This window comes from Myodes glareolus, chromosome 2 (genome assembly GCF_982192425.1).
Source record: "Myodes glareolus chromosome 2, mMyoGla1.1, whole genome shotgun sequence".
Classification (NCBI taxonomy): domain Eukaryota; kingdom Metazoa; phylum Chordata; class Mammalia; order Rodentia; family Cricetidae; genus Myodes; species Myodes glareolus.
Genome location: NC_142027.1, coordinates 56,118,890 through 56,144,177, shown reverse-complemented (window position 1 = coordinate 56,144,177; position 25,288 = coordinate 56,118,890). Strand labels below are relative to the sequence as shown.

At 36.8% G+C, this 25,288-nt stretch overlaps 1 protein-coding gene across 1 annotated transcript in view; it reads right to left on the bottom strand.

Annotated features, from left to right (window-relative positions):
- Myh15 (myosin heavy chain 15) overlaps positions 1–25,288 on the bottom strand; it is a 148,977-nt gene that overhangs the window by 103,905 nt on the left and 19,784 nt on the right. Inside the window, exons 10-14 of the mRNA XM_087897259.1 lie at positions 12,123–12,226; positions 10,443–10,581; positions 6,657–6,775; positions 2,909–3,058; positions 1,909–2,079 (exon numbers count right to left, since the gene is read on the bottom strand). Coding sequence (XP_087753385.1) covers positions 1,909–2,079; positions 2,909–3,058; positions 6,657–6,775; positions 10,443–10,581; positions 12,123–12,226 — 683 coding nt within the window. The remainder of the gene's footprint in view (positions 1–1,908; positions 2,080–2,908; positions 3,059–6,656; positions 6,776–10,442; positions 10,582–12,122; positions 12,227–25,288) is intronic.

Sequence of the window (25,288 nt, the reverse complement as noted above, 5' to 3'; positions counted from 1 at the left end):
TTCTAAAGTTTTGGAAGTTGCTTACTTCTTGTTTACTTAGGTAATATTATAACCTTCTGAAGTCTTTGAAGAGTTGAAGAAAGATAGTTATAGTTTTCCTTAGTTATTATAAAGGATAAATTATATATAAAACTTTAGACTCACAAAGATAGAATAGATGATAGTTTCCTTAATTTGTCAAATGTAAATAGGCTAAATATTTTAACTATAATTCTTGCTTGATACCTGTTTTGTTATATGTAATTTTACTATGTTAAAGTTAAAACATTCCTTTCCATTTAGACAAAAAAGGGGAGGTAATGTGGAATTCTCCTCTGTATACTGTGAATAAAGAAGCTGCTTTGGGCCTATTGCAGTGCAGAATAGAGCAAGTTGGGAATTCTAAGCAAAGATAGAGCAGAAAAGAAGGCAAAGTCAGGGAGATGCCATGTAGCTGCTGAAGGAGACAGATGCCAGACCTTGCCATAAGGAATGAACCTCATGGTGATACATAGATTAATAGAAGTGGGTTAATTCAAGATATAAGACTTAACTAGAAATATGCATGAGCTAATCAGCCAAGCAGTGTTGTAATAAATACAGTGTCTGTGTGATTATTTCAGATCTGGGCAACCAGGAACAAATGGGCAGTCTCCACCTACACCTCAGGTCAAATAATAACACCGACTTACTATGGGGTGAAGAATCTCTGTATCCCTCTTTCTACTTGAAAATAGTGTCTTATTGTAAGCAGTGTAAGCAGGTGTGAGAAGTGATAGTTGCTAAAAGTTAAATCTTTCCTTTTACTGGTCTGAAACTGTTTTATTTCTAATCATAAAATACATACACACACACACAATTTATCACATCACAGTTCATTTATTCTATTATTTTAACAAGTTTATAGTGATATACAAAATCGATTTTTTTTTCAAGCTGCCCTCCTCATCGGGAAATTCACTGACCAAAATAAAATCAGTGCAATATTTGTTCCTTTTAAAAAGAATAGGATTTATTTTAATTTAAAACCTAAAAAAAACTGCATAAATCAGTGGAAGGTCAGTTACCCTACATCCTTCCTAACAGGGTTGGTGGCAATCAAATGTTAGAGCAGCAAAAGAACTTTAACAAAGGCAAAGGCTTTGATCTGCTTAGACTGGTCTCCAAAATATACTTCAATTCCTGATAAAACCAAGAAAAGGTGCAGAGTTATTGCCATGTAACAATGCTTGTCCTGGTAGACAAAGCAGCAGAAAAGAGAACATGAGCCCTTCTACCAGACCCCATCAATCTATCCCAGAACCCAGAGCAGAGTGAGGGGCCTCAAAAATTCAGAAACCATACACTACAGCTAATTTGTTAATAAGCCATGAAACACTGACAGAAATTATTTATTTTTGTGAATTTATTATTTTTGTGAATAATTATTCACAAAATAATTATTACTGATTGAATTAAATAAACAAACAATATTCTGCTGGGTACCAATCCTAAGGTTTTGGATCAGTTGTTTATCTGCATGCTAATTTGTCAAATTTTCTTAAGCTTTATCTGGTGTGGGTATGCTCATTGTTAATGAGACAGGTGCTGCAGAATTCATGTTGTCAACCCTGTTTTTCCCTTGAGAAAGACAGAGGCTGGCCATTTGATTTCACCAAGTGCTTTGCATTTTAACAGCAGAGACCACGCACAAGCTGCAAATATGCAGTCAGACTGTATTACACATGATGGAGGAGGGCAGCTGACGGCAGAGTTTAGCTGGGGTGCCACAGATCCTGCACACAAAGACCATCAGGAGAAGATGGATGGAGCCTTTCAGACCCATCTCCCACCTGCTGACAGAGGCTGCTTCCTGAGATGGATCAACATGGTAAGCTATGATAGTTTGGAAAGAAAAATGGAGGAGGAGGACAAATACATATACGATACCTTCTCGATGAGATCTATGCAGGCTTGAAAATCCAGACCATAGTCAATGGCTATCCACTCAAGGCCTTCTTTCTTGTATTCTTCTTGCTCAAGAATAAACATGTACTGATTGAAGAACTGTTGCAACTTTTCATTGGTAAGATTGATGCAAAGTTGCTCAAGACTATTGTACTAAGAATAAAAGGAAGAGAATTAAAAATAAGATAGAAGTCCACTTGCAAGGACACATATAAATGAGAACTCGTAACCACCATTGCACAATGACAAATGTACCCAAGCAGTAACAGTGCTCAGCTAAATTCCTGTCTCCTCCAGATAAATCCAAAAACTAAAGATCATTGTAATAAAACAATACTCAATGGAATTATGATCCAAAAAATCACAAAGGACTTTATTTACTTTGATTTAAATTTGGATTAAGAAATTAAATACTTAACACTAATTGTAGTAATGATAATTATTACTACTGATAGCTCTTTTTTAATCAAAGTAGCCCTTAAGGTTTAGGTAAAATGATTCTATTTATTTGTTTTTATTTCCTTTTCAAAATTGAAATAGAATTATTATCAACTTATCCCACCTTTTCCTTCCTCCAACCCTTCCCCCCATGTACCCCTCCTCTCAAGCTGACAACCTCTTTTTCTTTGTTATTAGTACATATATATGTATGTGTGTATATATATATATTCACAAATATATAAATACAACCTGCTGAGTCTATTTTTGTTGTTTGTGTGTGATTTCAGGACTGACCACTCTGGATTGAACAACCTATGAGGGGCTCATCCTCAGGGGAGACTATTTCTCTTTTTCCAAGTAGTCATTAGGCACCTGTAGTTCATTGTCCATAAATGGGACCCTACAAGATATTTCCCACTCTATATTCATTGATATTAGACATAATGATAATGCTTTGACCTTGTTTTCCCATAGAGCTATTTCACAAATTTTCTTGAAATACTCATTGATTTTTCACTTACCACATATATACTTTACTTACATCAAGTATTTCAAAACCAGTGATGTCAAGAATAGCAATGAAAAAGTGACTCGGCAGCTTGGCATCCAGGAGCTGGTTCATGCGTGCCACTAGCCACTTAAACATCCTTTCATATATTGACTTAGACAGTGCACCAACTGCATAGGTTACCTAGAAATCATATTTAAATGTTTTCTTCATAAATATATAGTGAGATAGATAGCTCAGTGTTTTAAGACTACTTGCTGCTCTCTTCCAGTACTCAGGTCAGGCAGCTCACAACTGCTTGTTACTCCAGTTCCAGAGGATTCAATGCTCTGTTCTGGTCTCACACATGCTCACACCCATATACAGACTTATACACATAAACAATAAAAGTAAATCTTTAAAGTGTTCCATTTTTTAAATTTGTTTTAAAAAATTTAAAATAACATTTTAATCCATCTGCAAACACCAGCATGTGATTATTAGTCTCCTATGGTTTTGAAATTATGCTGAATATAATGAGGGAAAAGGAAAAAAGAAGCAAGAAAGGGTTGGGGAAATGAGAAAAAAGGAGAAGAAAGTTAGCACACTGCTTCCTTATCATAAGTATAAGAGATAAATCATGTTCCTATTAATATCCTAGGATATGGTTTCATGCCTAACTCTAGAGCCTTGTTCTGATTGTGGTGGTCCAAAGACCTACTATCAGTATCAGCATCATCTGAAACTTTTAAAAGATGTCAGGACTCAAGCCAAGCCCCAGATGTAGAGTCAGTATACTTAAACTATTCCCATCTACCCAGGCCAGTTGCCAGAAAAATCCTCTTATGTCATTTTATGAAGACTTCCTGCCCTTGGTACCTGATGATGTATCTCATTCTCCATTTCATGTATAAATTCTTTACCTGTCTATAGCAAAAAGCCTATTAATCCAGTTCACCAGTGGTCCTTTTTCTTGATGTCTTCTCTTAGAACTGTTCAATCACTCACTCCCTTTGCTTGTTCTTGGCCTATAAACATCTACCTGCTATGGCTACATATGGAGTTGATTACAAAGTCTCTTTTCTACTGCAATATCTCCTTGTCAACAGCTCTGAATAAAGGCTTTCTCACCATTTAGTGTCAGAATATTTCTTTCTTTTAATACACTGTATCCAATAACATTTTTAAACTATTAATATTAAAATCTATAATCCTTAGAACTGACTCTCCTTCCCAGGGATACAGTAGTTCTATCCCAATAGTGTTTGGAGTCTCTGTCTAGTCTTGACTTCCAATTCTTTATTGTTTGTTGTCAGCATGGTCCTTGACTTTATGAATAAAAAATAGCCTTAGGGAAAATCATTCTGATACAAATCCCCTTATCAGAATGTGTTGCATGGAGAGGGCTTCTTGTTCGTCCCGGCTGCCCAGACCCCCAAAATAATCACACAGAAACTATATTAATTAAAACACTGCTTGGCCTATTAGCTCTAGCCTCTTATTGGCTAACTCTCACATCTTGATTTAACCCATTTTTATTAATCTGCCTATCACCACGTGGCAGTGGCTTACCAGATAAAATTCCCAGCATCTGTCTCCAGCAGATCCATGGTGTCTCTCGGAGTCTGCCTTCTTCCTCTAAGCATTCTGTTTAATTTTCCCACCTTTATTAACCAATGAAAGCAACACGAAGACAGAAGGAACTCCTACACCAAGAGTGAGGCTAAGAAAATTCCTTTTTACTATTTCCAAGAGAATGAGGTGTTGTGTTTTTTAATGTCAAAAAATAACACATTATCTTTCTTACTAGTTATGTTAAAGACTGGAGTTACAACTTAATTCCCTGTAAAACACTAATTCAAGAAGTGGATTTCAATTATAGTCTTCATCCATGTATTTATAAAAAGAAAGACCCTATTCTACAGTCACAGAATATCATACATTCATGTTATGGTGACTAAAAAATGGTGACACTGAAAAATAGTTATAATCTGACTTGACTTTCTGTTAAAAGATGTTTGGCGTAATAAACACGGGTAGATCTTCAGGATGGAGAGAAGCCTGAGATGCCCTTCTGTGATGATGGTGTAAGCTGTGTCTGGTTATTTCTCGAGCCTCTGTACCAGTCCAGTTAGGGAAAATAGTTTTCTATGTTGGGGACCATAGTCCCTGACAGACTTCCACCAAGTTGTACTGTTTTAATACCTTATAAAGTGAACTGCTTGTTGCAGAACAGTGTGCTAGATTCTGGTGTCCCAGAATGACTCAGACATAATCCATGGCCTTAAAGGTCACCAAGGTTACCTTAAATGTTTCCTCAGATAATACATTATAAATATTCCTGCTCCACTTACTTCTGAGTATTGTAAGAGAAAAACGAGATAAGCATTTCTAATGTATATGTGTCTGTCTCTCTGTGTGTATGTGTGTGTGTGTTGGAATTGATAAGTCTATGCTAGGCAAAGTGTTCTATCACTGAGGAACATTCCCAGATGCACAAGTTAAACAGACATTTACAAAACTATAATTTTCACTACTAGACTTATGCTTAAAGAAGGCATTGGTAGCTTAAAGTAGATGACTGTGTCATTGTTTCAATTTTCTCAATGAGACTTAAGGTAAATCCATGACAGTCAAGCCTCTTACAGCTTTCACATAACCAGTCCATCAATTATGTGTAGTGGGGTTTTGTTTTTGTTTTGGGGGGAGGAGCAGAGTACAGAGTTTCATATAGCCCAGGCTAGCCTCAAACTCACTCATTCAAAGATGAACTTGAATCCTGATTCCTCATCCCCTGCCACCTGAATGCCTCCCATGAATCACCAATACCTAGTCCTAGGCATGAGTGTGTGTGTGTGTGTGTGTGTGTGTGTGTGTGTTATGGATGATAGAGGCAATGTTATGACTTCACTGTACTATTTTCTTTTTCTTGAAAAACCATATCCATCACCTTTCCCATAGTGAAGAGAAAATATGACAAATTCTCATCATTAGATATAAATGAAAGTTCTAACACCACTGTCCCAAGTGGAGGGGGAAGAACCTCCCTTCAGCTGACTTTTTCTCCTTGTCCACAATGTCACAGGCTGTGTCCCAGGTAGCATGAGCACCCTATGCAAGAATGCTGTGCATTAAGTACTGGATTTGGTTTGAGTAAGAGAACAAATGTTTTGTTACCTCTGAGATTTTGGTGTATATCTATTACTGTAATATGACTTGCATAACACTGATTAATATATTTAGCAGACATAAATTATTCTGAAATTTACTGGTATACTGAATTTATCTTAATACCCAACAACCTTAGACATATTTGCTGCATAAGGAAAAGCCAAAGCTCAGCCAACCCAAATATTTGCCATTTATATTTAGCTAAATCAGCATAGCCTTCTGTATTTTGTGGCTGTTCTCAATTTTTTGTGCCTTTAAATCCTATCTTCAACATACGGACTGAAATCTATTTTCCCCTAATATAACCATGTGTCAATTACAATAAGGATGTAGGTAAAGGGATGTCAGTCCTCCAAGATAATTCATTCCAATCCTCTAAAGTTCTGAAAATTTCTTAGCTGAACAGCCAAAGTATAGCTCACAAGTAAAGTGAATTGTCAAAATATTCAGCATAGTCCCTTACTACTGTAATGTCTTTAATTAGAACATTTAAATACTCACCACAATAGATCTCTTTACTACTTTCACAGAAAATTATTATTAACATTGCCAGATGTTGAAAATATGTAAATATGATGTGTAAAAATAATTCATGATCACACAATTACAGAGCCCTCAAATGTTACATTACCTGCTGTACATTTTGACATCTGGTAACATACTCATTTTTAACTTTGATCCTGGGATAGATCAGGCCCTTTACCAGCTCAGAAGAGTGAATGCCCATGAGGGAAGCAGCTTTGTCAGCATCTGATCACACAAGAAAAGAAGAATGTCAAGAACAGAGGGAGAAGAGTGAACGAGAATGGAAAACACTGTGGAAATCATTTCATTTTAGCCAAACACACTGCCTACAATGACTGTGTGTTTAGATCAGTGTAAAAACATAGATTGCAGTTTTGAATGCTAAATGAAAGAATCTACTTCTTATAGATACAAAACAAGCCACATTGAAGCACCATTTAATGGTCTCTTAGAATGGATCTCATTGAAAACTAGCAACAGGTGTTGGTGCAGATGTGGACATTCACATGTGGCATGGCCATTACAGAAACGTTATAACAATTTCTTAGAGGTTAAACACAGAGTTACTGTTGGACGCAAGAATTTCACTCTTGCATAAGAAATCTAAGAGAAATAAATAAATTTATACAAAAATGTATAAAGTATTTCTAGTAATATTATTATAGTACTCAAAATGTAAAAAAAAGCCCATCAACTGATAAAAAGATAAGATATGCTTATATAATGAAAATGAAATAAAGAAATGAAGATTGGCATAGTCTATGATAGGGCTTCATTCACAAGGACTTGAGGAAGATAGCTGGGAGTTGTAAGAACTTCATAAACCTACCATGGAAAATGGTGACTGTTTTCTTTTTTTTTTTTTACAAATAATACCATGTTTACAGAATTTTGTGAAGATCAGATGGCCACTTATTCATAAAAATATACTTTTCATTTTTATTTAAAATTTTAATAAAAGTGAAATAATTTATATTTTGGAATGTATTAACTGTTGTATTTTCTTCTTACTCTCTACTCTTTCTCCCCACTCAAAAAGTGAAGTATACATGTGATATATAATGTAAATCTTTAGAATAAACCCAAGGTGTATCTTTGAATACTCAGTGCTCTCTGAAATGGTTAAGAAGTAACCCTAGAATATTGAATGTTATTTTGTTTTTAAGTTTTAATGTAAGATGACATACTGAGAACTTGTCAGTATGAGAACTTGCTTGTGGATAATACTAGATTTAGAGATAGTCTTTAACACTGGAGAAAACATGCACAAAGCTTATCTTGATATAGAAAGTAATTTGCAGTCCTAAAACAGGTACAGGTGGGGAAGATGAAGACACTTGACAAGAACTTAAAAATGCATCACCAGAAAGAGTGGATGGGATTAGTTATTTCCAATAGCTCTACTTTCTGATTTATTAGTAAATATGCCTGACTTCTATAACAAAAACAACTCTTCAAAAACATGAAAATTTCTTAATAAAACCTACAATCTTATTAATTTATATATGCTGATAAACAAAGATACTTAATATAAAACAAAATAATAGAGGCAAAGCGGCCTTTCCCTTACTAGATTCTGTGACACACACAGTCCCAATTACTTGGAAGACTCAACCAGGAGGACACTTGAGCCATGAGTTAAAGTTTAACCACAGTTATATGGTAAGAGCTCAATCTCAGAAACTAGTAAGAGAAAAACCATAGCTATAACAACCCCTTTGTCTCAAAACATGGAAAAAGCAACAGAGCATAAGAATCATATTAGCTATAATAAATCAAGATGACAGGTCTTCATATTATTCTCCCTCTTTCATTCATATCTGTGTTCAAAAGCTGTCATTTCTGAAGAGACCACCTGATCAGTACATCTACACTAAACACATTCATATCCTCATAAAACTTATTCTTTCATTCAGTTGTATTTCACTGTATTGCCAGTTGATACATAATTGTTTTACCTTTTTTCTCTCATAGCGAGGATGATACCTTGTTCATATGTATCCTCAAGAATAAAAATATCCCTGGTACTGGGTTAAACAATATAAGGTCACGAAACTCAGTCACATAATGAGAAGTGATCCTTAACAGACATTTATAAGAAAGGGATATACAAATTTTAAATACACATGCAAAATGATGCTCGACATCTCTATTCAGGAAGGAAACGTAATGAGACAAAACTATAAGTCTATCAGAGAATAGTTACGATAAAAACAAAAGCAAGCCACGAGTTTGCACACATTTGAATGAGAACTTTTGTGTATTCTGTGTGGCACTATAAAATGATAGGACCACTGTGGAAACAATTTGACTGCTCCTCAAAATTACAGCATAGAATTAGCATTTAATCCAGTAATTCCACTTATGGATAGACATACAGAAGAGTTAAATGCAGGGAATGAAATTGATATTCTTACACTAGCATTTATTCAGAACAGTAAAATAGTGGAAATCACCCAGCTGTACATAAACTGATGAATGGATAAACAAGACAATATAAATATAAACAACTAAATATTAATAAAGTTTTATAAGGGATGAAATTCTGAAACATACTATAATACAGATATCATATAATAAGATATGGTGTTTAGTAAAATAAACCAGATACAAACATATAAATATTGAGTGGTTCCATTTACATGAAGTACCAAGGCTAATCAAACTCATGGAACTAGAAAATACAGCTATGATTTTCAGGATAAAGGAAGAAAAAGCTTAACATGATTCAGTTTTCAATACTGAAGTAAAGCTGGAAACAGACAAAACAATGTGAATGTACTTAATTTCAGAGAGTACTTCATTTTTGTACTTAATTTTTGCACACTTATGCTGAAGTGATCAATTTTACTATGTAAACATTATCACAATTAAAATATAAAACTAAAACAATTGTCCATTGAAAGAATTAAATGCATATAGTTCTTCCTTTAAATTGAATTTTTAAATTAAATGTGATTACTGCAATAGCTGTGCTATCTTTTTTATAATTATGATTTTTCCACTTTTATAGAGAGATGACTTTAATAATGTCTGAGATGTTTTTGTAATCAATTAAGAACACAGTATCCACAGTACTTTTATTTACTCTTCGGGATTTTTATACATGTATATATTTGATCTTATCAATCTCCTTCCAAGTCCCTTGAGACTCAACAACCCATTTTTCTCGTTTTTATTTGTATTATTATTAAAATACCCCATGTCCACTTACTACTGACTAGGAGCCACATCCCTAAAAAAAAGTTAGTCTCTCTCCGTCCCTCAGCAATCATCAACTGCCAATGGCCCTCACTAAGGGAAGGGCCTCAGGAGGAGCTCCTTTCTCTTTCATTTTGGAGGACGGATTTTTTATTTTAATGAAAATAAAAGTAATAGAACTTTAAGCCTCATAGTTTTGAAAGGATGGAGTCAGTTTGACTTTGGAATTTCAAGGGTCTTTGCTTAGATGATCCCCACTAATACCACTTAAGATATTTTATAAAAATTTGCTCCATCCGTTTTCTTAATAGTCCATGACCTAAAAGTATATTTCACAAAAGCCCATAAGCTCTGCTATCATTACCAATAATTAACTGAGAAATGCTTCTTATTCTGTGAGAAGAAGGTACACCTAGAATGATGATTGATGTAAAACCTAGCAACAAAAATAATGGGCTGGTTACAGAGAGCTTGTTTAGTAGGAATAAAGCTCTAAATTCAACACCCAGCAACACAACATGAAAAATCAAATAAATAACAGCAATCAAGGAAAATGGCACTGATTATTTTCCATATTCTCTAAGAAATGAAAAACAAAAACAAGACATCAAGTGCATGCAAACAAGAGGCAGGCCTGGAAGCAGAGGTCTGAACAGAATCATAAGTTGCATCTCTGTAAAGTAAGCCTTACTTTCTGTGCCATCAACCTCCAGCTGCTCTTCTCTGGAATTCTGTCTAAATTTCAGGTTTCCAATGTGCATGATGGCTCCAATGATCTTATAGCACTCAAACTTCTCTTCCGGAAGAAATCCCAAGATGTGTATGGCTTTCTGTAAAAAGAGAAACAGATGGCTAGCTGTGTCCTCTTTTTCCTGATGGCTCCAGTAGACACCTCACAATGTTAGATGCCACATATCACTCCAGATTGTGGGCTACAGCAATAAGACACCTAGCGCTGTGGGCCTAGAGTGACTGTTTGGTTCAAAGAAATACAAATAGGCCTTGTTGATACTTTGTCACCAGCAGTCTGCTCATTTATTTAGAAGGGGATTAGGGTGGTGGCAACATGAGTTGTTTAGTGCCCAGTGACTTAAGTTTTCTTTAACACCCCACTTCTCTCTTTAACCTTCCAGCAACAGGTTCATTAATTGGCTCCTGGAAGTACATTATTTTTTGTCTTTCATGGCTATAAAACTTATCAATGAATCTGCTGGGTGGTATGTCTCACGTGTTCAACTGATTTGCTTGTTTGTTTGTTTGTTTACCAGAGTCTACTCATTTTAGAAATTGGTGAAAGGGATTGTTAAGAAAAAAACATCGTGTCACTAGGGAACGCTCCATTTTGTACTAAGGACCCATTTCAGTAACAGTTTGTCTCTGACCTGATTTCCTAAAATGGTTAATTTGGCAGCCTAGACTCTTCACCCCCTCCCCAGAATCGTGCCACTGTTGTGAAATGATTAACCACAACTCTGACTTATGCAAACTTAATTATCTCCATGTGACAGGGGAGGGGAGACAGTTTCTTGCATATCTGTAAATTCTGAAGAAATGAAGTATCTGTGACTTTTGCCTTTAAAAGCCCTCCTCCCCTTAAAGCTGGGCCTCAGTCCCAAATACAAGCAAGGGAACTAGGAGAGCTGCAGCTTAAATGAAATTCAGCTAATTAAAGCTGGTTCGGGTGGTCTCTAGGTGTTTTCGCATGCTGTAAGAATGTCACCACATCACTGCATCCTAAGAAGACACCGTGTGTGGTCCCAGAAGAGTATACTTATTATATTAACTAATTTGGAATGCCTCTAAGGAAAAGAGTGGAAGAGTCCATACTCTTTTTCAATAATGTCATTTGTAGGAATACAAGATTGAGTAACTGTAATACGCAAAAAGAGTATTAGTCTTCTAAGTCACTCACAGGGTGAAGAGAGACAAAAGTCTTGGAGTTCAACAACAGGAGAATGATTCAATAAATGATAGGACAAATGCCTGACAAAAGAAATTTTGTGGAGTATTCGCCTAAAATGCTCATAAAATGAAACTGAAAATCAAACTCTATAGACCACGTGACCTTGCAGTGTAATTATAAATAAGCAAGAACACCAAAACAACTGCGTATAGATGAAAACAGAATAAAGACTGTAGCGATATACACCAGCTAAAAGAGTTTGCTATTAAGTTGAAAATTTTGTCTACATTTTTGTAGCTATAATACCCCTCTATTGGAAACATGTGCTTCTACTGTTAGTAAAATTTAGGGAGAAGCAGCCTCCACCATCAAGAGGAGCAAGGCCAGGTCTCCAGACCTCAAGATGAGGTGTTATCATGTTGATTTCTTTACTCACCAAACTAAACTTCTACAACTACCAAGCCTTACTTCTGTAGCCAGAAATCCTTCAGTGTCTTCCAAGCTCTCCACAGCAACCTCTCCACAGGAGCAAATGTGAAAGTTGGAGGGATTTGTGGACACCAGGAGCATGTCTATAAAGGAAAACTTTTGGTTAACTAATTTAGAGAAATGCACAATTCCTGAGAAAGCAGTTGACGAAAATTGAGGTTACTCTTACAGTTGATGGGATACATGCAAACACGACATAATCAATTCCATATTCTAGACCCAAACCTCTGTAATCAAAATTTTCCCCCTATTAACTTGTCAGTCATGTGTTAAGGCCTCCCAAGAGAACATCAGGTTGGCCAAATCCAAAAGTAGATTCAATTGCAGCACTACAAAGTGGTGGTCATCAGCAGAGGATTGTAGATAATGTATGTTTGCAAAACTTCGATAACAGGCACTTGGCCTAGATTCATGACAGAGGGTCAGAGGGTAAACATGCTCTGCAAAATTTTAAGTATAACACACCCGAGTTTCATGGCTAGGAAACAGCCAGTTCTCTTGAGGTCAGCACCCAGAGAACACTACCCACGTATTCCTGTCACTTCACATCCTCACTCACAGGAGGCTGAGTTCTTTGTTCAAAGGATCTGGAAATTAGCTGCAGTATAACCACTGTACTACTGGTGGGTTTATGAGTCTGACATGTTTTATTTCATCAGAAATCATAATGCAGTACAAAACTAAGACAGCAGTCAACAGGTCAGTTGGTCTGGCAGAATGCTGCCTAACACCTGATCTCAGTCACCTTTATATAATTTAATTTTTTTAATTTTAACTTATCTTTCTGCTTATTCCCCATTGAAATGAAGATCTGCTTTACAGAAATACAAATCTCAGAGATCAAAAAAATTGGCTCATGGGAATTCTCACAATAACTCTACTTAGAAGCATGCTGAATATTTAATGTGTTAATGAAACTGTTGTTTATCCATAGAATAAGTTATTATTCATCAAATGAAGAAATAAATTGAAACATTAAAGAATTTCAAAATAACTATGCTGACTGAATTCAGCCAAATTAAAAGAACAATGTACAATGATTACATATTATAAAATTCTAGAAAATGCAACCTAATTATCATGTTTACATATGGATAAAGTGGAAGAGTTCTAACAATGAAAAAGGAAAGGAAAGAGAAATTGTAAAAGACTCTGGAGAATATTATTTAAAGGATGTCTGTGGTGCTTGTGGCAATGACTTCTTGCATATACATATATATGTATATACACAAACATACATAGGCATATATATATGTGTGTGTGTGTGTGTGTGTGTGTGTGTGTGTGTGTGTGTGTGTGCCAGTATCATCTGTGTATTTCAAATATTTATAAGCTACTTTGGTTATAAGCCTGGCCAGATGTGGGATGTCCTTCTATATATGTGATGCTTTTATTGGTTGATGAATAAAGCTGTTTTGGTCAATGGACAAGCAAAATATAGGTAGGTAGAAAGTTCAACAAAGATACTGGAATAGAGAAGGCATAGTCAGGGAGACATCATGTAGCCACCCAATAAGAAAGAAAGATGCCTACAGCAGCCTAAGGAGAAAGATGCCTTAGGAGAAAAGAGGTATCACTATGATCATGTGGTGCTACACAGATCAACAGAAATGGATATATATATATATATATATATATACATACATACATACATACATACATATATATATATATATCAGAGAGAGAGCAAGTCAATAAGAAGCCTAAGGCATTGTTCAAACAATTGTAACTGATATAAAGTCACTGAGTGTTACCTTCATAAAGTGTTCAAGGTACCCGCAGGAGGAGAGAGAAACTGGTCCAGGGACCAGTGGGACAGAGAATACTTCTAACTACACTGCCTTTTACAGCTGAGTCATCTCTCCAGCCCTCATTAAAGCTATTTTATAAAATTTTAAAATATAAAACTTGTGTTTTATTTTTAATTTTTTTTATAAAATAGCTCAAAGCAAGGCAGTTTCCTCCCCAGGCTACTCAACTCCCAATTTCCCACCAGATTTTCCTAGGGCTGCATGCCTCTGTGTAGGCACTTCTTACTCTATCTAAAGTCACCCAGCAGCTTGCCTACCTTTGACAGACTCCACGCCAGCTGCAGTGCCAGGTATAACCTGCACTTCAAACTTCCTAGACTGCTTAACACCTTCCAAATTTTCTCAGGAACCAGCTCTGAAGTTTCTGCTAGGTAAGGCTTCTTCTTTGTACCTAGACCATCCAAAACCCTGACTGTTTCCTCCTACACTAGCATAGACAGGATACCACATAGGGCACTCTCCTCCATAGGGTCCCCAAAATCTGACTTTTCCTTACTCAGATTCTCCAGACTATCAATGTGGCATGAATTCTACCTGTGATTAGGCTTTGGTAAGAGACCCAACTCATTTTCACCCTAGACTTTGCTCATACTATCTGGATCCCTCTCAAGGAACCCAGACTATACTTCTGGTCAGACTCAGGAAGATAGTATCTCCTTTTAGTCCCACTCCTCACCATTCTCCCAAGCTGTCCAAACTGCTCTTCTTCTTCAGGATACTCTCCAGTGGTTCACAGCACCCAGCAAGAGACCCACTATTATTGGTTCTATCCCTCAGGACTAGCCTAAGTCTGCCATTCCACCAGAAGATTTCAACCTGGTAAATGAAAAACTCATCAATAGACACACTAATAATAACCTAACCAAAATATTCAGTTTCCATTGCAGAAACACAGCAATAATAATTTTTGATAACTCACTGTATCTCTTTCCCAAACTATAAGTACAGTAATAATTGTCCCTAATGAAAAAAACTTAGACAAAATTTAAGATATAAAATTTGAAAAAAACAATTACAATCATTTTCAAAGAGTTCAAGGAATCCAAAAAAGACATCAAAAAACACTTGAATTAACTAAAAGAGGACATAAACTCCTGACTGAGTTCAAGAAAATACAAGAGATAGAAATACTAAAGATAATGAAGAAAGCACAAACTAAAATGAATTTGGAAATAAAATCATCAAAAAGACTAAAATATTTCAGCTGAATCACTATCAACAGAATAGATGGCATAGAAGAAAATATTAGAACTTGAAAACAGGATAAATAAATTATATAATCCCATCAAGGGAAATGATAAGTTTCTAAAATTTATAAGTGGAGCATTCAAACTTTTAGAACACCATAAAATAAAGTAATGAATTTATAGGCATGAACAAAAATAAATTCCAATAAATTGGATAATTTAGTAAACTATAGACTCAGCCACAAAGTAAGTCCCAAAAGTAAAAAAAAAAAAATGCTGAAATAATTCCTGTACCTTTTCAGACCACCATGGGATTTCAACAACAACAGAAATAAAAGAAAGCCTACAAACTCATGGAAACTTAACAACTCTCTACTGAGTTACCACTGGGTCAAGGCAGGAAAAAGGAAGTTAGAGACATCCTAGAATTCAATAGAAATAAATACATAGCATACCCAAACTTATGGGACACAAGGAAAGCAGAGCCAAGAGGAAAGTTACAAACACTAAGTGCCTTCATGAATAATTTGGAGAGCTCTCATACTAGCAGCTTAACAACAAACCTGAAAGCCCTAGAATAAAAAGAAGCAGACAGTGAGGGGAACACTCATCCATTGTTGGTGGGAATGCAAACTCGTGCAGCCACTGTGGAAATCAGTGTGGCGGTTTCTCAGGAAACTGGGAGTCAACCTCCCTCAGGACCCAGCAATTCCACTCTTGGGAATATACCCAAGAGATGCACTATCATAATAAAAATGCATTTGTTCAACTATGTTCATAGCAGCACTATTTGTAATAGCCAGAACCTGGAAACAGCCTAGGTGCCCCTCTAGAAGAATGGTTAAAAAAGGTGTGGAACATATACACATTAGAGTTTTACTCAGCGGTAAAAAACAATGACATCTTGAATTTTGCATGCAAATGGATGGAAATAGAAAACGCTTTACTGAGTGAGGTAAGCCAGACCCAAAAAGAGGAACACGGTATGTATTCACTCATAAGTGGATTCTAACCATAATTAAAGGTCTTTGAGCCTATTATTCGTGATCCTAGAGAAGCTAAATAAGAAGACGAACCTGATGAAGATTATTTAGCTATCCACCAGGAGGTAGGAAATAGACAAGAGTCCCAGGTAACCTCGGGTGCATGGGGGGGTGGGAGGGTTGATGGAAGGGGAGAGGGTTAGAGAGAAGGGAGTAGGGGAGGAACGGGGAAAGCTCGGTGGCCTGGGATGGGGGGGAGGGAGGAAGGATGAATATGGGATCAGGGAAGAATATATTTCAACTAAGGGAGTCATTTTAGGGTTTACAGGAAACTTGATTATATATGGGATCCCAGGTCCAAGGAGAGATCCCCCAAATTGTTCTCTGGACAGAGGAGAGGGTGCCTGAATCGGCCGTGGCCCATAACCATACTGATGAATATTTTGCTTATCACCATAGATCCTTCATCTGGCGATGGATGGAGTTGGAGACGGAGACCCACATTGGAGCATCGGACTGAGCCCCCCGAGGTCCAAATGAGGAGCAGAAGGAGGAAGAACATGAAAAACGAAATCAGTACTGCGAGGGATGCTATCACCCACTGATACAAGGGAACGGATCTAATGAGAGTTTACCAAGGCCAGTTGGACTGGGACTGAACGAGGAGGTGATCTAACCAGATTCTCGGAATTTGGCCGGATTCTCTGACTGTGGCTGGCCCGAAGTCTTTCTGAAAAGCCATTGAATATGATACTGGGACCTGTTTCCTCTGCATATACTGGATTTTGGGGATCCAGTCTGTTTGGACGCTCACCTTCCTGGACCTGGAGGGAGGGGGAGGGAACTGGAACTTCCCACAGGGCAGGAAACCCTGACTGCCCTAAGGGATGAAGAGGGAGGAGGAGAGGGAGTGGGGGGAGTGGGAGGGTGTTGGGAAGAGGGGCGGAAATGGAAAGTTTTATAATTTAATAAAATTTACTTAAAAAAAAAGAGATTGGGCAATGATGACCCATATCTTTAATCCCAGCACTTGGTATGCAGAGGCAGGTGGATCTCTGTGTCAGGATCATCCCACAGAGAAAATTGAATGAATCTCAGAAGAGACTTTGAAATGTCACCATTTTTACTTGCAGAGTTTTGGAAATTTGAGTCATTTGAATTGGTTAAGTATTGTCTTATTATTAGGCTAATATATGAAGATGTATATACATATGTTTTAGACATACATGTTGCCATTGATTATAGTTAAATTTAGTTGAATTTCTTTTATATTTTCAAGCATGCCCTTAATTTGCTATTAGAGATTATGTGCACTGCAAAGGAAGTATTCTCTGTTTTCTGGGTTGTATGATGATTTTCTTCCGATTAATCCTCCACGAAGAATGATACAAAACAGTTTTATACTTACTTCCCAGATTGGGTGTGCATAGTAATAAAATGTCCAATGAATAATGAGAAAATAATCCAAAAATGATGCTAATTCTTTTGTTTTATTTTCACCTGCCTTGAAATACTCCAGTGTTATGTTAGAATCCTGAGAGTTAAGAAATCAACTTTTGATAATGAAACAATGGATAGCTAATTCAAAGGTTTTCATATATTGACATTCATTTGAGTGTTCAAATGGTGTGTGTACCAAATAAAGTTTGCTCTTGTATCAAAAAAAAAAAAGAAGCAGACACACCTAAGAGGAGTAGACAGCAGGAAATAATCAAACTGAGGACTGAAATCAATAAAATAGAAACAGACCAAGAAACAATAAAACAAAGAGTTGGTTCTTCTGTAGTATGGAGTTGCGGGCAGGCCTGCTTTTCACCTCACCTGGCTCCCGTACGGCTAGCTTAGTCCCAGAAATAACAACACACAAATTGTATTCATTTAAGCACTGCCTGGCCCATTATCTCTAGAGAGTTAGTTACTGACTAACTCATATCTTGATATTAACCCATTTCTAATAATCTGTATAGCATCACAAGGTGGTGGCTTACCGGAAAAGATTCAGCATGTCTGACCTGGTGGCTGGCTCCATGGCGTCTGCCTCATAGCCCTCTTCCCAGCATTCTGTTCTGTTTACTTCACCTACCTAATTTTCTGTCCTATCAAGGGGCCAAGGCAGTCTCTTTATTGACCAATGAAAATAACACAATAGACAGACAACCCTCCTCCATCATTCTTCTAAAAAAAATCAATAAAATAGAGAAAATTTTATCCACGCTAACTAAAAGGTGGAGAGCAAATATCCAAATCAACAAAATCAAAAACAAAAAGGGACATATAACAACAGACTCACATAAATCCATAGAATCATTAGATTATATTTCAAAAACCTGTTCTCCACAAAATTAGAAAGTCTAAAAGAAATGGACAAATGTCTTGATACATATCACTTACCAAAGTTAAATCAATATCATATAAGCAGTTCAAATAGACTGATAACCTCTAAGGAAATAGAAGAAAACAATAAAAGTCTCCCTACCATGTTTGGTATTTGATGTTGTGAGATCATCTATTGTCTGTGTTTTTGTGGGTGTAACTAACTTCGTTGGGTTGGAGTTTTACTTCTAGTACTTTGTGTAAGACTGAGTTTGAGGCTAGGTTTTGGTTAAATCTGATTCTGTCATGGAATACCTTTTTTGTCCATCTATGTGAATGAAACTTCTGCTTGGTATAGTAGCCTGGGCTAGCATCCCTGGTCTCTTAGTGTCTACTTGACCATGACCTTCTGTCTTTCCTTGTTTCAATTGAGAAGTCAGGTGTAATTCTGATAGGTCTGCCTTTATATGTTATTTGACCTTTTTTCTTTGCAGCTCTTAATATTCTTTCTTTATTCTATATGTTTAATGTTTTGTCAAAATAAGCCCAGGGCCAGAAAGTTTTCCTGTAAAATTCTATGAGACATTCAAAATAGATCTAATATCAATAGTCTTCAAATTATTCCATAAAATTGAAATAGATGGAACACTGCCAAATTCTTTCTCTGAGACCACAGTCACCCTGATACGCTAACCACACGAAGACAGAACCAAAAAAAAAGAATTACAGACCAATTTCGCTCATGAATATTAATACAAAAATACTAAGAAAATACTGGTAAAACAAATCAAAAAGATCATTCACAATGACCAAGTAGGATTCATTCCAGTGATGCAGGGATGGTTCAACATATGAAAATGTGGTAATCTACCATATAAACAAACTAGAAGAAAAAATATGTGATCATCTTGTTAGATGCTAAAAAGGAAAAAGAAAACTTTGACAAAATCTAACATCCCACATGATAAAAAGCCTTGAATTGATCAGGAATATGTAGGATATACCTAAATTTAATAAAAAGCAATATACAGCAAGTCATGTGAATGCCATTGGTTAATAAATAAGCTGCTTTGTGCTTATTGCAGTGAAGAATAGGGCAAGGCAGAAATTTCAAGCATATATAGGAGAAGAGAGTAGGCATAGTCGGGGAGATGCCATGTAGCCACCAGAGGAGAAAGACACCTGTGCACCAGTACCAGTAAACCACAAGCCTCATGATGATACATAGAATAATAGAAATGGGTTAATTTAAGAGCTATATAGAAAAATGCTTTAAGCTATTAGCCAAACACTATTGCAATTAATACAGTTTCTGTGTGATTATTTCAGGTCTGGGTGACTAGAAATGAAGGAGCAGCCTCTGTCTGCAAATTGGCACCAACATGAGCAGATATATTTACATAAAACCGGAGAAGCTTGGAAAGTAATACTAGACCCAAAAGAGCAGAGTTAAGCACAGTTTCTTGGTATTTTCAGATAGGCTATGGTTGCTGGTGGTGAGCAGGGACACCACAGATCCTTTAAGAGAAGTCTTCCTGATTCAGCATTAGCAGGGAAAAAAAAAGCATGGTTTTGAAATGGTGGCTTCCTGGTTCATGCTAGTTGCAGGAACAACTCTTGACTCTTTCAGGAGGCTGAGCACTTAAATGTGGTATGTGAGCAGCATGTTACAAATTGCTTAATGATGACATAGATTCATTGCAACCCTAGAACTGGGGCAATGTGTGTGGTTCTCAGAGGCAGTAAACAGGCCTCCACCTTGTTGGACTGAGCAAATCCAACAGGCAGGGTCTTGGAATTGGTCCTAACCATTTCCACTTAGCTTTTAAAAGAAAAAATATAAAAGCACTCCTGGTCAAAAATAATTACAGATACATGTGCAATAAAGACAAATTCAGATTATAAAAAAGATCTCTAAATGGGTCACAGTGTTGGGTAAATGTACGTAGGCTTGAGAGAGAGAGGCAAAAGACTAGAGACAGTTATAATATAAAAGATTACAGACAGTCATAGGTTAAAAAATAAAGATCATAAAATAAGTATTAAACTTTTAGAAAAAGTAATAGAGTACAAAAAATAAGCCACATAAAAATGGAATATACACAAAGAGTCTGGATTATTTACATTATGTTTTCTTTGAAATTTTTGACTGTGAATAAGCTAAGTACAGAGAGCCATTTCTTTGTAAAGGCTGCTAAGCTAAACCAACACATATATTTTAAAGGTATCTTGTCTTCAAAATTTGGGTCTAATGATAGGTTGCTTTGAAAAAGAGGTTCTGCTTTTGTTTCCACAGAGTATGAGAACCTGTCGATTCCTTCTAGACTAATGTGGTTTGATGGACCAAGACCATCTGAAACACCTCTGTAAACCCTAAAAAATGCTTTGCCCAAAAAACAGCCGGAAGCAGTTTGGAGAGAACTACACCCAAATTCTCAAATATTGTTTATAAATGTTTCTTTACATTTAAAGGGGGTATGCTATAAAGATGAATACTTGGCCTTGGTATGGATCTTGGTTTATTGATACAAAATATAAAATTTTGTTATATGTATATTTCTACTCTTGATTAGGGTATTGTGTTTGTACAGCTCATTTAAAACTGTAATATATAATTAAGAAATACAGGTTGATAGATAGTTGTCTAGAATAGTCAAAATTGTAGTTAGTTAGGCTTTCTAAATGTATGGAGATATATTTCGGATGAATAGTTATTCTTCAAATCTTTCAAAGATTAACAGAATATGGCATTTAAAATGCTTTAAGAACTTAGGACTTTTCATGACAATGAGACACATCTTTTCCTGGCAGCACCAATCTGCTTCAAGAGGATAATGGGTATCAAAGAGGTTCCTTATGGAATCTGTTAGCCATTTGGGCAAGAAACTACTCTTGCCTGGACTGCTTGATGGTATGCTGGATGAACAGGATATGCAGGACCCACAGAAACATGACTGCTGAATATTCCAAAAGACAAGATGGTCCTTTAGGGTTCCTGCTTCATGAAAGAGTCTGCCAGACATTCTGCAGGACACAGAAGAAAATGACTGTCAATATAGGTGGAACTGTCTTTAAAATTTCCTGCTTCATGGAAAAGTAATCCAGATGCTATGGGCCTGTAAGCTAAAGATGAATGCCCCAATATTACAGAAGAACTCTGGGTGACTGTATAGGCAATGAGATGTCACTGTCAATTCTAGAGTTTGGAAGCTGCTTACAATGTACTTCCTGTTTACTTAGGTAATATTATGTCCTTCTGGAGTCTTTGATGGAGTTGAAGAATAGGTAGTTATAATTATAGTTTTCCTTAGTTATGATAAAAGATAAAGTAGATGTAAACATTGCAACTATAATTCTTGCTTGATAACTGTTGTTGTATGTAATCTTGCTATGTTAAAGTTAAAACCTTCCTTTGTATTTAGACAGAAAAGGGGAGGTGATATGGGATTCCACTTTGTATACTGTGAATGCCATTGGTTAACAATGGAGTTTCTTTGGGCTTATTGCAGCACAGAAGAGGACAGGAATTCTAAGCAGATGGAGAAGGAGAGAGTAGGCAGTCAGAGAGACATCAAGTAGTTGCCAGAGGAGAAAGATGCCTGTGTGCCAGTACTGGTAAACCGTGGACCTTGTGGTGATACATAGAGTAATAGAAATAGGACAATTTAATATGTAAGAACTAACCAGAAATACACTTGTTATTGGTCAAACAGTGTTACAATTAATATAGTCTCTGTGTGATTATTTCAGGTCTGGGCAGGATCATGGGAGAGAGTTAAAGAGGAGAGGGAAAGAAGGGAGGGGAGCAGAAAAAATATATTTCACAATAAAAACAATAACAAAAACTTTAAGTTTTTGAAGAAAGAAATTGAAGAAGGTATCAGAAAATGAAAAGATCCCCCATGTCCTTGGATAGATAGGATTAACACATTAAAAATAGCAATCTTACCAAAAGCAATCTACAGATTCAATGCAATCCCCATCAAAATTCCAACACGATTCTTTATAGACCTTGAAAAAACAATACTCAACTTCATGTGGTAAAACAAAAAAAATAAGTAAACAGGATATCAAAAACAATCCTGTACAATAAAGGACCTTTTGGAGGTATTACAATCCCTGACTTCAATTTCTACTATACAGATACTGAAATGAAAAAACAACTTGTTACTGGCATAAAAGCAGACACAATGGAAATGAATTGAAGACCTTGATACTAATCCACATACCTATGAACACTTGACTTTTGACAAAAATATGTACAATTGTAAAAAGAAAACATCTTCAACAAATGGTGTTGGCATAACTGGATGTCAACATGTAGAAGACTACAAATAGATCCATATCTATCCTCATGCACAAAATTCAAGTCCAAGTGAATCAAAAACTTCAACATAAACTCAATGATAGATGAGAAAGTGGGAAGTAGTCCTGAATGCATTGGCACAGGAGACCACTTCCTAAATATAAGCCCAGTAGCAAGGGTCTGAGAGCAACAATCAATAAATGGAACCTCCTGAAACTGAGAAGCTTCTAAAAAGCAAAGGATTTGGTCAATAAAACAAAATGGTGGACTACAGAATGGGAAAAGATCTTCACCAACCCCATATCTGACAGAGCACTGATCTCCAATATATATATTGGAGAAACTAGACACCAAAATACCAAATAATCCAATTTAAAAATGGGGTACAGACCTAAACTGCGAATTCTCAACAGAAAAAAACTCAAAAGGCCAAAAGACATTTAAGGAATTGTTCAACATCCTTAGCCATCAGGAAATTACACACCAAAATGACTCTGAGATACCTATCAGAGTGATTAAGATCAACTACTTTGATAACAGCTTATGCTAGAGAGGATGTAGAGTAAAGGGATCATTCCTCCATTACTCATGGGAATGCAAACTTGTACAGCCACTTTGGAAATGAAAATGGTGGTTTCTCAGAAAATTGGGACTCAATCTATCTCATGACCTGGCAATACTACTCTTGGGCAAATACCCGAAGGATGTACAATCATACCACAAGGACATTTGCTCAACTACGTTAATAGAGGCATACACATATTATTTGTAATAGCCAGAACCTGGAAATGACCTAGATGCCCATAAAACATGGAATTTTTCAGGCAAATGGATGAAACTAGGAAAAAAAAGTCTGAGTGAAGTAACCCAAGCACAGAAAGATAAACACAGTATGTATTCACTCATAAGTGGATATTAGATGAAAAGCAAAGGATAACCAAGCTACAATCCACAATCCCAGAGAAGCTAGACAAGAGGAAGACCCTAAATGGAACACACACGGAGGACCCCAGGAAGGAAAATAGGTAAGATCTCTTGGGTAAACAGGGAAGGGGATTATAGTGGCATTTCATTTGTATTTTAATAAATAAAAGCTGCCTGAGGATCTGAGAGTAAAACAGTCCCACTTGTCAACCTTACAGATCAGGTTATGATAATACACACCTTTAATCCCAGTAGCCACAAAGACATGCACCTTTAATCCCAGTAGCTACACTAGTTGCCATAGAAACTGGGTGGTACATGCTTTTAATCCCAGCCCTAGAGAGGAATATAAAATGTGGGTGGGAGAGAGACAGCTCTCAGACACTGTCTCATTCTTAGATTCCAGGAGGCAGGATCTCCATTTCACACTGAGGTCGAGGTAAGAGCTAGTGGCTGGTTGTTTTGCTTTTCAGATCTTTGGGTTGAACCCCAATTTCTGACCCTGAGTTTTTATTAATCATTCTTCATTTAATCAAGCTTCATGGAGTAGAAGGGGGGATGGGGAATGGAAAAATGAGGGACCAAAAAGACCAAGTTGGGGGAGGATAGAGAGGAAGAGCAATGAAAGAGATATCTTGATAGAGGGATAACATTATGAGGTTAGGGAGGAAACTGGTGTTAGAGAAATTCTCGGGAATCCACACTGATGATCCGACCTAAGACTCCTAGCAATAGTGAAGAGAGTATCTGAAAGGACTTTTCCCTTTAATCAGATTAGTGACTGCCCTAATTTTCATCATAGAACCTGCATCCAGTGACTGATGGAAGCAGATGCAGTGACCCACAGCCAAGCACTGAGCTGAGCTCCTGGAGTTCTGTCAAAGAGAGGGAGGAAGGATCATATGAACAAGGAGGATCAAGAGAATGATGGGGGAAACCACAGAGACAGCTGACCCAAGCAAGTGGGAACTTAGACTCTGGAATAACAGCTGAGGAACCTGCATGGGACCAAACTAGACTCTCTGAATAAGAGTGACACTTATGTGGGGTGGTCCTGGCAGTCATACCAGGACCTATCCCAGGTTCATGAACTGATGCTCTAGAGCTCATTCCCTATGGTAGGATAGCTTGTTCAAGCTTGATATGGGAGGAAGGCCTTAGTCCCACCTCAAGTTGGTATGCTGACCTTGTTGACTCCCCCAGGAATGCCTTGCCTCCTCTGAGGAGTAGATGGGGGCTGGAAACAGGAAGAGATGGGGGGTAAGAAGGAGAGGGGGGGAAAGCTGGGATTAGTATGTAAAATGAAAAAGTAAATTTTTTTAATAAAATAAAAAAGCAATGACATCAGGAAATTGGAGATAAAATGGATGAAACTAAAAAAACAGCATCCTGAGTGAGGAACCAAGACCAAGAAAGACAAACATGGTAGGTACTCAGTCATAACTGAGTATTAGCTATAAAGTAAGGAATAACTATGTTACAATCCACAGACCCATAAAGACAAGATAACAAGGATGGCCCAAGCTAGTATGCTTGTATCTTCCTGGGAAAAAGAATTAGAAGAGATTCTGTGAGTAGTCTGGGGACAGGTGGGGATGGGAACATGAGCAATCAGGCTAGA